Source organism: Lycium barbarum, chromosome 6, assembly GCF_019175385.1.
Source record: "Lycium barbarum isolate Lr01 chromosome 6, ASM1917538v2, whole genome shotgun sequence".
NCBI lineage: Eukaryota > Viridiplantae > Streptophyta > Magnoliopsida > Solanales > Solanaceae > Lycium > Lycium barbarum.
This window is the reverse complement of record NC_083342.1, coordinates 100534269-100549621: the sequence shown is the minus strand read 5'-3', so window position 1 is coordinate 100549621 and position 15353 is coordinate 100534269. Positions and strand designations below refer to the sequence as shown.

At 36.3% G+C, this 15353-nt stretch overlaps 1 protein-coding gene across 2 annotated transcripts; it reads right to left on the bottom strand.

Moving 5' to 3' along the window:
• Nucleotides 1-504: 504 nt before the first annotated feature.
• LOC132645041 (histidine-containing phosphotransfer protein 1) lies at nucleotides 505-5996 on the bottom strand. Of its 2 annotated transcripts, none has more exons than XM_060361785.1 (7): nucleotides 5935-5996; nucleotides 5627-5711; nucleotides 5145-5275; nucleotides 4988-5056; nucleotides 4798-4869; nucleotides 909-981; nucleotides 505-793 (listed from the first exon to the last, which is right to left on the bottom strand). In XM_060361785.1, exons 2-7 carry the CDS (start codon nucleotides 5684-5686, stop codon nucleotides 743-745), a joined length of 456 nt encoding a protein of 151 aa, XP_060217768.1. In that variant the 5' UTR covers nucleotides 5687-5711; nucleotides 5935-5996; the 3' UTR covers nucleotides 505-742. The 2 variants fall into 2 exon arrangements, with proteins under 2 accessions (XP_060217768.1, XP_060217767.1); XM_060361784.1 differs by having other exon boundaries at nucleotides 5829-5982.
• Between the last annotated feature and the right edge of the window lie 9357 nt (nucleotides 5997-15353).

The window sequence follows — 15353 nt, the reverse complement described above, 5'->3', positions numbered from 1 at the left end:
TTTTCAACAAAACATTTTCTGCGAAAACACTTTACTCCGTACCAAACACGCCCTAAACAGAGATAAACATGTCATCTACTGAAGAAGAGTACACTGAGATTGATGTTAATGCATGTAGCCCATCAAGCTTGGTTGTCATTAGATTGAAATTCTCTATAATAATAAATTTTCATAAGCACCTAATGTTCTAAAACTGCCATGCACATAACAGGGTAAATACCAGTGTACTGTCCAAAATTGAGAGGTCGGATAGAATAGCTAATGACTACAGAATCAGATTATATTTCATTTCTTATGCGAAAATCACAACTGCTATAGTAATTTGTTTTTGATTAACGTAGACACCCTTGTAAATAATGTTTTAGCTGTAGAAAATGCCACCAAATTCATCATAATCCACAAGCAAACAAGAAAAGAATGAGTCCTCCACATTTATGCTCTAAACAGAATTCCATCTTCTGATGAATGCTAAAGAAGCCAAAATATCGAGACAACTCAAGGTCATAGAGTAGATAGCAAGTTTTTTCCATTTAAAAACAGCGATAAGTATCAGTTGATAAAAAAAAGCACATCTCGACACTGTTTCATCAATAATATACAGCAAGCATAGACCATTTAGAGAACCTGATAGATAAAGTTGATACTGTGATCCACAAGGAAATCAGTAAAAGAAAACTCTTCTCCACAAATGGAATTCAGTAAGCTTTTTCCTGCACTAGGGGCTAATCCCTTAACCATTGGATTATTGCACCATTGGAATTGCTCCTCCAGCTGCTACAATCTGCTGCTCCAACTGTTGCCAAGAAGAAGACTAGTTACTCAGGTATCAAATGAAATTTAGCAGCTTAAATGTTTGAAGCTAATGGAAGGAACCAACCAGGAAAGAGATAAGAATCATCCTTAATTACCTCAAATAAAGTTTGAAGCTTGTTCTTCACAAGCAAGTGCTCCTGTTTTATTTGTTGCAAGCATTGCAAGCACCTAAAAGACCCCATCAACCAGAGAAGATAAGAAGCGAATCATGTAGATAACTTGCCTTCCCTATGACACAAGATAGTTCATGATTTTAGGTACACTATGAACCTATAGTATCTCCTATCGATTACTGTGTTTCAATTTATGTGAATCTATTTGACTGGGCACAAAGTTTAAGAAGAAAAGGAAAGCTTTTGCAACTTGTAGTCTTAAACATGTCATAACTTGTGGCTGTAAGACTTTGACACTTGTGGTCTTAATCATGTCAAAATATTTGTGTAGCTATAAAAGCTTCTTCTCACTAAAGGGTAAAATGAGACGTCTAAATTTAATTTGTTTCCAAATTTATAGAAGGTTAATTCTTTTTAAACGGATCAAAAAGGAAATGGATTCACATAAGTTGAAATAGAGGGAGTACTATTTAGCACAGTGTATAATCAATTTCTAGTACCTTACCGATTGACACACTGGTATACCACGCAAAGGAAGTATTTGTAAAATAATATTAAACTGGGTGCACAGGTACGCTCAATATCTAGTACCTAATTGATTGACACACTGTACACCAGGCAAAGCAAGAGAATTAACATAGCTTTAAACTGGATAGCTTGGTCAAAATTAATCGGTAAGACACCATTGTACAAATCTTCTAAATATATAAAAGCAGGACAATAGGCCCACCTACATGGCGCTCTAAATACCAGGAATTGCATTTATCTCTTTCCACAATTTTTTTCAACTTTTCCTGTTTTTCAGCCTAAAAAAAAAAAAAAACACGGCGCTTTATCTAGAAAGCCGAACAATCACGTCTGAAATCCCTAAATTTCCTTTATTCGGTTCAGTCGTCGCTTCCGATTTCTTCTCTTCCCGAAACAGTGCTTCCGTTTCATCCTCTTAATTAGGATTTAGGCCTGTTCTCTTCCCCATTTTTCACTCCACGTCAATCTGCGACGCTGCTTCTCACTCGGTCAAGATTAAATCCTTCAGCTCTTCTTAGATGTTTTTCTGTTACCTGACCATGGCCATCGTTTTTACCTATTGTGTACTATACCACTGTGGCATACTATTATTTATTCAAACAATATGGTTTTTTTCCTGCTTTTAAGGTTCTGGAATGGAAGTTGCATACTACCCTCCCAAGGAAGATGTGATTCTACAGAATGCGGCTCAAACAGATTTGTATGTAATGGTCTCAGGAACATTGGTAAGTTAAAATATTGGGAACAATTACTTGAAATTTTGGATTTGTTGTTCATGTTATTATCATTTATGTATTATTACAGGAACTGCTAGCAGATATCGATGGACATAAACAAGTAAGTACAACACTCAACAATCCTTATATCCATTTCAAATATAGAATTCAAATACATTAGCCTTTACTTATTTTTCCTGAAACCTGTCCACAAACAGATCCCCGGCCATAGGTACTCGCCAAGGTAAATATCCTCTTTCTCTGCTTTTTAGATTTGTTTGATTAGTGTTTCATGTTTCTATGTATCCATTCTTCTCAATTTCTGCCGGAATTAAGATTCGTTGTAGCACTTATAATAGTTTGGTCTGTTTAACTGTAGTAATCTCTGAAGGAAAATTTAGTTAAAGAAATCCAATGCTCTAGACTTCACTCGATGCCCTCATTTTTAATCCAGTGCCTTTGATACATATCCTACTATAGCCCTTGCTTCTCACTCAACACATACCTTCTTATTTATCTATATTTATCTTTTTTTCTGATTTTTTGTGGATTAATACTTTTTTCTCCTAATTTTTATGTTCAACTTATTTTTTTAAATCTAAAAAGTGGTTAAATACGTTACTTAATTGAACGAAGAAGATGTTTAGGAATATGAAATATGAAAAGGCTTTAGTCCTCTCCAGTCTCTTACTTAAAATTGTAAGGTAGAAAATTGATTATTAGTTATATCATTGGATTTAATTAATGTTTAAAACTGAACTCATCAAATCAAAGGAGCAGAGGAAAGCCATGAGGGAAGGAGAATTCTTCAAGATTTCTGAATACTAGCCATAAAAAGGTCTCTTCGTTTTCTTTTTTCTTTTTTCTTTAAATCTTTTTCCTTTCATCAGCTTTCCTCCATTTTGAGTTGCAGTTTTAGTTCTTGAACTTTGAGAAAATACAGAGGGGACATAAAAATAGGATCTTTAGGTGGGTGAAGTATCAGTAAAGAAGAAGAAAGCAGTATGGTTATATCCAAGAATAATGGATGTTCATACTTCATCCTTCTGAGAGACGGGGTCATTCTTCTTCTCACTCTAATGGCTTTGTGTATGTTTTTGGGGTAAGTTGAAAAAAAAAATTCATTGATATTTTTAAATATTTTTTTAGCTCATTTATACGTCTTTTTTGTTTCTATACTTGCTTATTGAAAAATATTGTTTTAAACTATTGGTCATTTACACGTTTTTTTTTTTTGTATTTACCTATTGCAGAAGTGGATTTTGTGGATTGAAAAACTTTGGGCTTTCATTCCTTCGTGTTACTGTATTGTTATTTTTGGTTATTAGCAACTACGCTTTCTAAAGTTGTTGAAAGCTAACAAATGTCCAAAAAGAGTAAAAACTGCGTGAGAAGCTGCTGATATTTGGAGGCTTTTGGGATTAAGTTAAGCAAAAGAGATAAATTAAGAGAAAGATCATAAATTTAAGGGGTTGCCTCGGCATGAGCTCTAAGTTCCTCAACCCATCTAGCTGCGTGACTGAAGCTCTGTCTTTTTGTTACTATGGCTCCCACTCTGTAGTATGCAATAGTCACTGCTCGATACATGTATGCAATTTTTTTTATAGCTATTTCACAATTATATATATTATTCTTGGTTAAACGGTTTGTTCATTTTCATGTGTTTGCCGTTCATATCCAATCACTCTACTATTAGATTACTGATTTTGTTGGTTAAGCTATCACTACTTAATTCAAATCATGTTGTAGCCCCGTTGAAATTTTTAAATGGTGAATTTGATGAATATTCTGACTGGATACAAGAATTGTTATTATCATAAAATGGCTATCACGAGGGTGATGCAATAAGAGCTTTTGAGTACATTAACAAACATTTTCAACATCCAGTTAATAATTTAAAATAGTTGAGAAATTTGTGTGTTACAGATGATTGAAAAGTCATATCGCAGACTATTTTAGAGGATTCAAATCTTTATATGAGGAAACAAGGCTATAAAATCGTAGATTAGATGGTAAGTTTTTTTTTTAGTTTAGGATTGAAAGGATAGTGCGTTAATGATTTCACACAACACCAATGTTTTAAAATTTGTCTTGCAAGAGCAAGAGAAGGAGGTCGGTCTAATGATTTTGGTTGCTAATTGAAATGTTTGTATTTCATTTATACATATTGTTACCTTCCTAATTTACAACTGATAATTAAAAAAAAATTGTGTAATTATTAATTTTAGTTTTACTATTTATAATATTCCTTGAGCCTCCTTAATTAGATAAAACTTAAATAAGCTTTAATAATATATACCTTCCATAAGTGTTTTCTTTCTGATAAAAAGAGAGATAGTATATGAATCCATTTTAGATTTACTCAATGATTATTCTATAAATTTACTTATCCTTTATAAGACTGCGCAAAGCGCGGGTACATTTACTAGTAACCTATATGACTGTACTTGTTGGATTGGCTCACCTTACCAGAATTACCTAATCAACACCCTCAAGAGATATTCAATATTATTCTAAGCAAGATACTAACCAATTTTAGTACACGATCTAAAACTTTAAACTTCTCGAGAGAGTTTTAAAAGTATAAGCTGTGCATCCGGAAAGAACCAGAAAGCAGTGAAACTTACGCTTCAGTGTTCTGTTCTTCGCAGCAGTTGCGGAAAAGGACGCAGCAATTCTTCACTCTCTGAGCACCAACACTGTTCATCCGGTCATAAACACAAATTTTTTCACATCAGAAGAGTAAATATATAAAAGACCATGTCAGCAGAACCAAACCTTTTTCTTATTCAAATTTAAAGAAAGCTTTTAATGTACCTGGAGCTGCTACCTTTGAGCTGATGAACATGAGCATCAACCTGCTTAAAGTCCACATTGGGCTGATCTCTGGGAAAACATACAACAAATTCAAACTAAAGAAAATGAAAAGAGAGAATATGCTACCTTGGATGATCAAGAAGGCAAAAATACTCACAAAGCCATGGTGAGATCATTGAGAAGTCTTTCTGAATCTTCAAAGAAGAGAGACACAACTTCAACTACAAAATCAGGGTTACTATCATCTTGCAGTTGCTGAAGCTGACTAAACTGAGCATCCAACAATCCCTTTTGCAACATTTCCACCAAAGAAACAAAATTCAGCAAAATACATCAACTCTAAAGCACAAAACTTCAAGAAATAAAAAACAGGACCTGACTCCAAGAACCCCCTTATTACAGTCAAAGGGAAAAGACCAAAAAACTTCAGCAAAATACAAGTCAAAAGCAGAAGGGGCCTCCAAGAATTCATTTATAGTCTAAACAACATATCAATAGAAGAAAAAAATCAGCAAAACAGAACCACCCAAGAATCATAACGTAATGAACAACAACAAAAAAAAAAAAAAAAAAAAAAAAAAAAAAAAAAAAAGCAAAACTGCAAAAAATTCACATAAAGAATTCTCCTTTTAAGCTTACCTCACGAAACAAAGAGGCCATGCATTCAACAAAGCTCCTCTGCAATTGAACCACTTCCATTTTCTTGATTCTTGATGTGTTAAAACTGCAAGAAATAACTCAACCCGAAGAATTTAGAGTTACTAGTGGACAGATCTTGTACAATAAATATGAAATCTGAAGGATACAAATGCAAAATTAACGGAAGGATCTGAAGAATAACCTGCTTTTGGGGTTGTGGGGTAAAAAGAAAATAAAGTACTTAGCACTAGCAGTCAAAGGTTGTAATAGTACAGAAATGGATGTTAGTACTGTGATAAATTTGTAACCTTTTTAGCTGAGGATTTGTGATTATTCCTGTCCTAAAAGAATTGCAGTCCGGGTCCCCATCATTTTAGTCTTGTCCCCACTATGGTTTTATTAATGTCTCCACCAATTATTACTCTTCCCCTTTTCCACGCCTTAAGCGTCATTTTTTACTTTACTATTTTTCGTCACTTTTGGCACAAATGTGAACATTGGGATTTCATTTGGAGATGTGCTAAAACCAATCAAGTAACATAACGTTAAATGGAAAAAGATTCAAATTTGTTCTTGAATTGTGCAAATTTTTGTTTTTAACATTCATTAATAGTCAGGGTCAAAACTATCATCTTTCATTGCCAAATTGGCTTACATTTATCCTTTTTACTAACGGAAATGATCAGCACCACAAATGTATTTTAATGAGAGCATGGCATAAATGATCATTTCTCATAATCAGTCACGGAGCCACAATCCAGCAACGGTATTCAACTGAACACCTGCCAAATTTTTTCATATCGACATATTAAGTATTACGTATTACAAATATATATTACATATTGAACACCCTTAATTATTTCTTTAAAACTCGAACATCCTTTCAAAATTTCGAGCTCCGCAACTGCTCATAATTCAAGGTATACTTATATATTTTTCCAAAAAGAAAAAAACATTAATTAGGAACTTATCTTTCTCCTTCAACGGTACTTTTACTAATTAACGACCTGAAAATATGATTTTATTTGTTTCCTCCCTCCAACAATTTTTGCTCTTCCCCTTTTGCCCGCCTTATGAGTTCCCTTTTTTTTTTCTTTTTTTTTTTGGTAAAATAAACCTTAATATAGATTAAAAAGCTATTACGGTATCCATATTGATTGTCGGTGATCTTCTCCTATTGAGTTCAAAACGATCATCATTGTTGTTAATATTACAAGCATTAATTGTTCTGTGGAAAGTAATTCCTTCCATGTCTGCCCAATAGCTTCCATTTGTATACAACGGAGGAACTATCATTTGCATTGTAGAACCAAAAATTCTTCTTTTCGCTCCTTCCTTAGCTAGCACATCCGCCACTTGATTCTGCTCCCTGTAAACATGCTTAGCTTGATCTGTGGGTTCCCCCGTTCCGTCATCATAGATCTGCATTTATGAGTTAAAGCACTGTAAGTTTCATGTCCATAATTAATCACGGATTAAGAGTCATTTTTACCATTTTAGGCACTTTTGACACAAATGTTGAAGGGTGACTATTGGGATTCCATTTGGGGTGCTACAACCAATTAAGTAACCGTGAAAGTTATATTAGTGATACTATTATTAGCGGATTAATATCATGGATGTAGGGGCGGATCTATGTAGTCGCGTGGGAGTGCCACGCCATCCGGACGCCTCGGTTGAAACTATGTATATATGTGTAAGATATAGTATAAAATATCATCGTGCCACCTGGAATAACAAAGGAGGCCGTGTTGCCAATAGTTAGGCGCCGGGTTTTCCTCCCTAAAGGTGCAAGTTCGAACCCTGCTGCTACACTTCTTAAATATTTTAGTTTAGGCAGATTATATATCTGTGTACGATTGTATTGTGCCAAAGTAATAGCTAATTTTCACCGGCTTTCTGTTTCTTCCTCTTTTTTTTCCTCACAGGAATTTGGTAATATAGTTAACAAATGAACAAGTCTTTATTTATCTTCTCTGGACTCGTACCATTTCTCTTCATTCTTAATTTAAGCATAAAATATTAGCAAGACAGTAAATAGTTTTCTTCTTCCAAAAAAACTCTTCCTCTTCTCCCGAATCTTCTCCTCTCTCTTCGTCAAAAGTTTAATAATTTTTCCCTGCTGCTCTCTTCCGTCATTGTTTCTTATCTTTAATTTTACATATTATTTTATTTTATTTAAATGGTTTAACAAAATGCAAAAGAAAAGGGTATGTTGAGCTTGGTTCACGCTGATTTAAGAAAAAAATTATGTTATAGTAGAAATTATGCTTGTAAGCTTGAGTTGATGTACCTATCTGAGCGTAATTGTTTCTATATAATATTTGGAATAATATTTGTGTACGTAAACCGAGAAAACAAATAACCCGAACCGCAATATAAGTTAATAAAATCGATCAAACGTTTAATTACTCTATTAATTGGACCGTGTAAATTGCAATAAGTCTACATTTACAGCACAGTGACACCTGAAACCTTCAAATTCTGGATCCGCCTCTGCATGAATGGTCATCAAAGTAAGAGTTCATTGTCACAAAGTTACAAACGAAATGCATCAATCATCATACCTATATTTTGCACAAAATGACACGAAAAATTACATGTTGCCACATAAGATAAAATTGTTATGTATCGTCAAGATATCAGCTGATCTAAAAATATCGGAGTTAAATTCAATTATATGTTGATGATGTGACAAAGCTTATTTTGCAATATAATTCTATCTTCTGTGGTTGTTTAGTTGTTATTTTCGGCATTAATTTGATGAATTTCCAGTGAATTTCATTTTATGCAAAATATAGAGAGTGAATTTGACACTTTCTAGTAATATATTATTGTTTTATTTTATCCATCAAAGTAATGTTTCACAGTAATAATGAGGGTAGCCCAGGAGACCAGGAATATAAAGAAGAGAACCTTGCCATCCCATCTGTCTCTACCTGTTTTCATTATGAAAATGAAATGCAATGAATCTATGCATAACTTTTCCCAAAGCACATATTTGTATTTGCAAAGGCTGAATGGAATTAGCCTATTTCTTCTTTTGGTAAAATGCACATAATTTTTCTGATTATCTCTTTAAAAGAAGATACAGAAAAGAGTTATCCTTTTGTTTATTTCATATTCTCTCGTGGGTGAAGAAGCCAATTCAATGAGTCTCTCCGTCCACTATCTTGAATCTTATCAAAATGGAATATTTTGACAAGGAGGAATAATTAATCCATCTTCTTTCTATGAACCAAAATTGGACTTTGAGACTCGTCTCCTTGCTGCTTAGAGCATAAGAAAACTTACAAATGAATAAGAAGAAAAAATAACATAAACAATAAATTAAGAAAGACATTTATACGTAGAAATTATTATTATGCAAAAAAACAGAAAGATAGAGGAGAATGAAAATCGTGAGAGATCTCAGTGGTGAATTATTCCTAACTTTGCTCGCTATTATTTAGATGGATAGGAAACAAATATTTAATAGTGATCTCTCATGATTTTCCTACATATAATAGAATACTATGAAACGATATTGATGCTCCATTTCTTATTCTTAATTCATTTGCGTCTAATCAATATTATAGTACCAAATGTCAGCCAAGAGTCGTTTTGGTGGAGTCTGTTTAAAGATCTGCTTGATCTTCTCTATTAATATTGAGTTCGGAGTCCAAAGGACACTAAAATACACAAAATAAATCAAAAGGGGTGTTCCATTCCACTATATACCAAAAGGGGTATAACGTGGAGGGGCCAACGTGATACTCCAAAAAAAATTTCAATGTCAGACTAAAAAAAATAAAATAAAAGTATAACGTGGACTGATCCACGTTATACAAAATTTATAATGTTGTATAACGTGGACTGATCCACGTTATACAATCCTTATTCATCCTATTCATCTTACAGAATATGTTATACAGTCCGTTTGATGGACAATGTGTAAGAGAATATTTGTCGTGTCTATTCTCATTCATTCCATAGGTTAATATACAGCATTTACAACATAATTGTAGGCTACAAATTAGGAACTAATTTGACTAATTTAATTCTAACATATGCTATCCTAAAATAGAAGATTACAAAATATATTTGACTAAATATTTACATAATCTAACACACCCCCGCAGTCGAAGCGGTAGGTTTACGAACGGTTAGACTGTCCCGAAATTCATCAAATAGTACGCGCGAAAGACCTTTGGTGAAAATGTCGGCAATTTGATAACGGGACGGAACATGTAAGACACGAACCTCTCCCCATCTAACCTTTTCATGAACAAAGTGAATGTCCATTTCAATATGCTTGGTACGTTGATGTTGTACCGGATTTCCAGACAAATAAATGGCACTCACATTGTCACAATAGACCAAAGTTGCTTGACGAATAGGACAATTGAGTTCAAGCAACAGATTACGAATCCAACAAGATTCAGAGACAACATTAGCAACCCCTTTGTACTCAGCTTCAGCACTAGAGTTAGATAGAGTAGGTTGGCGTTTTGAAGACCACGAAATCAAGTTATCCCCAAAATATACACAATAACCCGATGTGGAGCGTCGAGTGTCTGGACATCCTCCCCAATTAGCATATGTATATGATAGTAGTGATTGTAGAGAGGTTTTGTATAAATGTGTACCAAATTCAATCGTATCTCGAATGTAACGCAAAATGCGTTTTAATGCTTCCATATGCTCGACTTTGGGATCATGCATAAACAAGAAAGCCTGTTGGACTGCGTACGATATGTCTGGCCAAGTAAGTGTCAAGTATTGCAAAGCACCTGCCAGACGACGATACTTCGTAGGATCTTCATACGGGGCGCTCGAAGTGGCGTTGAGTTTGCCTTTTGTATCAACTGGTGTGGGGCAAGGCTTACATTGTGACATGCCTGCCCTATCAAGAATATCCTCTGCATAAGAACTCTGAGACATGAATAGGCTATTTTTGTCCCGGGAGACGGCAATCCCCAAAAAATAGCTCAACGGACCCAAGTCTTTCATTGCAAATTCCGTAGCTAACTTGGACATAATACCTAGTCTGAGAGAGTCTGAAGATGCAGTTAGAATAATATCATCCACATATAACAAAATGTAAGCAGTATTCTTTCCACGACAATAAGTGAAGAGAGAGTTGTCAGATGTACTATGCGAGAAACCAATGGTTGCCACAAAATCAGCAAAATGCTGATACCATGCCCGTGGTGCCTATTTCAAGCCATAAAAAGACTTACGCAAGAGACAAACATGATCGGGACGAGCCGGATCCCAGAATCCCAGGGGCTGATACATATAGACGGTCTCATTCAAGTTGCCATGTAAGAAAGCATTCTTTACATCAAGTTGGTGAATGGGCCAAGAGTGAGATAAAGCAATAGTAAGAACCACACGGATAGTTGCCGGCTTGACAACCGAACTGAAAGTCTCGTCACAATCAACACCTTCCCGTTGAGACCTGCCATTACCTACAAGACGGGCTTTATGCCTCTTAAAAGAACCATCAGATTTCTTTTTATGCCGAAAAATCCGTAAAGACCGAATAATATTAGCATTAGAAGGACGAGGGACCAACTTCCAAGTCTTACTATCAATAAGAGCATTATATTCATCTTTCATAGCATTTTTCCAATTCGGGTCATTAAGTGCACCAACTGGATTCCGGGGAATAGGGGAGATGGAATTGTTGGTGACACTTAAGGCTTGATTATGGTATTTCAAGTTTGGCTTAAATATCCCATGATGACTACGTGTAGTCATGCGAGGAACGGGTAGGGGGCTGGCAGGGATGGGGCTGCTGCCGTGGTGACGCAGCGAGGGAGAAGGAGGGGCTGGCAGTGGCGGGATTGCTGGCTGGGCGGCGGCAGGAGTGGGAAGGAGCTGGCGGGCAGCTGGGGTGGTGGGAGGGACCTGCTGGACAGACGACGAGGAAGGAGAGGAGATGGGTGAGCTCGGGTGTTGGGTTGCAGGAGGCGGAGGGGGCCGCATTTGCGGAGCAGCGGCCTGGTCATGCAACAAATGTATTCTCAATGGGGAATTATCATCACCCAAAAACTCATATGAGGTAGGAGATGGATTATTTATTTGTGAAAATGGAAAGGAGTTTTCATCAAACCACACATGCCGGGCTATGATTATTTTTCGGCTCGATAAATCATAGCATTTGTACCCCCGATGATTGGAAGGATACCCCAGGAAAGCACACGGAGTGGACCTAGATTGTAGCTTATGAATTTGTGTGGAACGAAAGAGAGGAAAGCATAGACAACCAAAAACTCGGAGATGAGAGTAGGATGGATTCTTTTGTTAAAGAATCTGAGTAGGTGTCTTATATGCTAAGATTTTAGAAGGGAGAATATTGTGTAGGTACGTTGTCATGGCCAAGGCGTGATGCCAATAGGAGGGGGGCATAGATGCATGGGCAAGGAGTGTCCGAACAATATTATTTATGGATTTAATTTTCCGTTCCGCCTTATCATTTTGGGGTGAGGTGTGCGGACAAGAAAATCGAAAAAGCATCCCGTTTTGTTCACAAAATTTATGAAAAGGACCATTATCAAATTCACGCTTTGTCACATTGAGAAGTTTTGATTTCTTTTTCAAACTAAGTGCGAATGAAAATCCGGAAAGACAAGAAACATTCATAAACTTGGGACTTTGTTTTGATAGGAAAAGTCCAAAGAAAATTAGTATAATTGTCAAGAAATAAAACATAATATTTGTGACCAGAAGAGCTAGGAATAGGTAAAGTCCATAAATCACTGTGAACAATGTCAAAGGGCACAGTAGTAGTTGAAAGAGAGTCATAAAAAGGCATTTTAATTAATTTCCCCAAAGGGCAAGAATGACAAACATTGTTTCGAGCCTTATTACATTCAATCAAATTACTACTACGTAAAGAACTAAGAATTACATCCCCTGAATGACCTAAACAGGAGTACCAAATTGTTACACCTCGGAAATTTTTCGTGAGCCAGCAATGAATAGACCAACGAAGGGCATGAGTGTGCGATGTTTATTAAGTAGGGAATGACTATTTATGAACTTTGGAATTAAGAAAGTTGTAGAATTTCATTTCAGCCAGTGGTCGTAAAAATGGAATACGGCCCGTAAAGTGATTTACGGACCGTAAAGTGCCATCGTCCTTCAACATTTCAAAAATTTCAACTTTCTGTCAAATGCTTCAAATGGTTAAAAACGACTTGGAATACGGACCGTAAATTGAAATACGGCCCGTAAACTGAGTCGTAAACTGCCATGATCTTCAACCAACCTTTCTGTTTCTAATATGCTTAAATACGGTCGCGAAGGACAGACCGTAAACCAGTATACGGCCCGTAAAGTGGGGTTTACGACCACTGTGCATTTCGACCACTGTTCATAAAAATCAGATTTTAGCTATTAAAAAGGAGGGACCCAATTTCATTTTCTCATTTCATCTTCACGAAATTCCTCCCTAGAAATCTCTAGAACACTCCAAACACTTCAACCACAAGAATACCAAGGAAATCAATGATCATTAACACCAAATCTATGAGAAGGGTGGAGAAGGGTTTTGGTGCTAAAGAAGTGATTCCACTCTAGGCTTGTTCCACCATCATCTAAGGTATGTTTCATGACTTTATCATGTTATTTAAGGTATTGGAAAGCTAAGATGCTTGAAATGTAGAAGAACATAGAAAATGGCCCATTACTGAGTGAATAGTGTCACAATTGAATGATAGTTGAATGGAATCATGAACGTTGATATGTTGTGATGATGAATACGTTATAAATGGCGTATAGACCATGGAATAGGTATGAAGTAAGAAAAATTATGATGATGAGCTAAAACCATTAAATGTGGATAAATTGGAGAAAAATGGTGGATTTTGCTAAATATAGATAAGTGATGAATGTTGATACGATATTGTGAGTGTTGTTGTAAATGTTTGGGAGTTGAAATAGAACATGAGAAAAGTAGTAGAAACAAAGGAAACGCTGCCCAATTTTCTCTAGAAATAACGATGCGTTCTTATGGTCGATTGACTAACTATAATGCGTATTCTCTCGTGAAGGTAACAACGTGATATTGAAGGAGAACAAGTGAACGATAGCTTAACTAAGCGACAAAGGTATGTGAGGCTAGTCCTTTTCTTTCTATGGCATGAATCCCATGATATGATTCTTTTCCCTTTCCATGATTCTCCTATACTCCGGAATGCCAAGAGCCTAAGATCATGAATAGCTATATGAGTCAAGAGATATGATATGGCGTTCTTATAAAGTAAATGATGTTGTTCCTTGTATACACTCACCTTACATACTAATCCCTTCAAGGTGAGGTAGAATGCTCATATATGTTCGTAATGGAATCGAGGGTTCACGACCTTACGTCACCTCGATACAACACAATTGTTCTAGAGTCCTTATGCATGCACGATGATAAGCACATTATGATAAGCATATTATTATAAGTATTTTATAATAAGCATGTTATCATCACATTACACCGGGCCTAGTTGGCCGGGCAGTCACCGCGAAAGCGGGCAGCTATACGATACACCATGGCCAGTTGGCATGGGCAGACACCACTAATGGGCGGCATGAGATGGTACCCCGGACGCGGGAGGCCTGGACGCGGGCTAATGTTACTGATTATCACACCGCACCTATATGGTCAGGCAGTTTAGATATATATACATATGATATGCATACATGAGATGATGATAAGCATAAAAGTAAGTCAGCATGCATTACTTTTTATATGATTCCCAGTCAGGTACAGTTGCTCCATACTTGATGCCTTCTTTACTTTCTTGATGTGTTGTTTTGTTCATGCCTCTCATACTCAGTACAACATACGTACTGACGTTCGTTTTCTTTGGACGCTATGTTCATGCCCACAGGTAGACAGGGAGGCGAGCTCGATCCGGATTCTTAGGAGCTGTCAGCTGATTGAAAGCACTCCATTGTCCGGAGGTGCTTATGATTATCCTTTTGGTACATATGTATATTTTGGGCATGACGGAGTGTTGTTCCGTCTACATGTATAGTATGTCAGTAGAGGCTCGTAGATGCGTAGTGTGGGTTAGATGGTCTCACAAGTTTATTACAGCATGCATGTATATATTATATATATTATTTTGATGGCCTAATGAGGCATTTGTATATATATATATATATATATAGACTAATTGTGTTTTCCACCCAAAAATGATTTCCGTACAATCATGAATGATAAAGAAGCGTAAATGACTATGACAAGTGAGGAAATAAGGGGTGCTCGGTGGTCAGCCTCGAGTACCCGTCGCGGCCCCTAGCTGGGTCGTGACACAAATATGAGGAGAGATGACGGTAAAAGCAGATGGTGCGGAAGACGAGATGACTCGATAATTTTTGAAGAATGGATAAAGATCACCCGAACTCTCACATCTCATGAGTTTGCTCCCCGTCTGTAAATCCTTCACAGAAAAGCCAAAAGGATCAAATTCAACAGAAACCATATTATCGATAGTAAATTTATGAACGGAAATAAGGTTTTTGATGAGTTTAGGGGCATGTAAAACATTTTTCAGGTTTAGGGAGGGATTTACTTGAAGGGATGTATGACCATAACCACGAATCGGAATCATGTTACCATTACCCACAACAATGCCATTGTTTTGCTCAATTGATAGTAAGACGAGAGAGTACTTTGGGAGTTGGTCATGTGAGATGTGGCTCCGGTGTCCATGTACCAATTGTTGTCATCGGGCGGATT

What these genes read in the sequence shown, in the direction of transcription:
- LOC132645041 (XM_060361785.1), bottom strand. Translation starts at nt 5,686, where the DNA reads ATGGAAGTGGTTCAATTGCAGAGGAGCTTTGTTGAATGCATGGCCTCT. An exon ending in AATGATCTCACCATGGCTTT is followed by an intron (nt 5,057 to 5,144) that starts GTGAGTATTTTT and finishes ATGTTTTCCCAG; the next exon opens with AGATCAGCCCAATGTGGACT. An exon ending in GAAGAACAGAACACTGAAGC is followed by an intron (nt 982 to 4,797) that starts GTAAGTTTCACT and finishes GGGGTCTTTTAG; the next exon opens with GTGCTTGCAATGCTTGCAAC.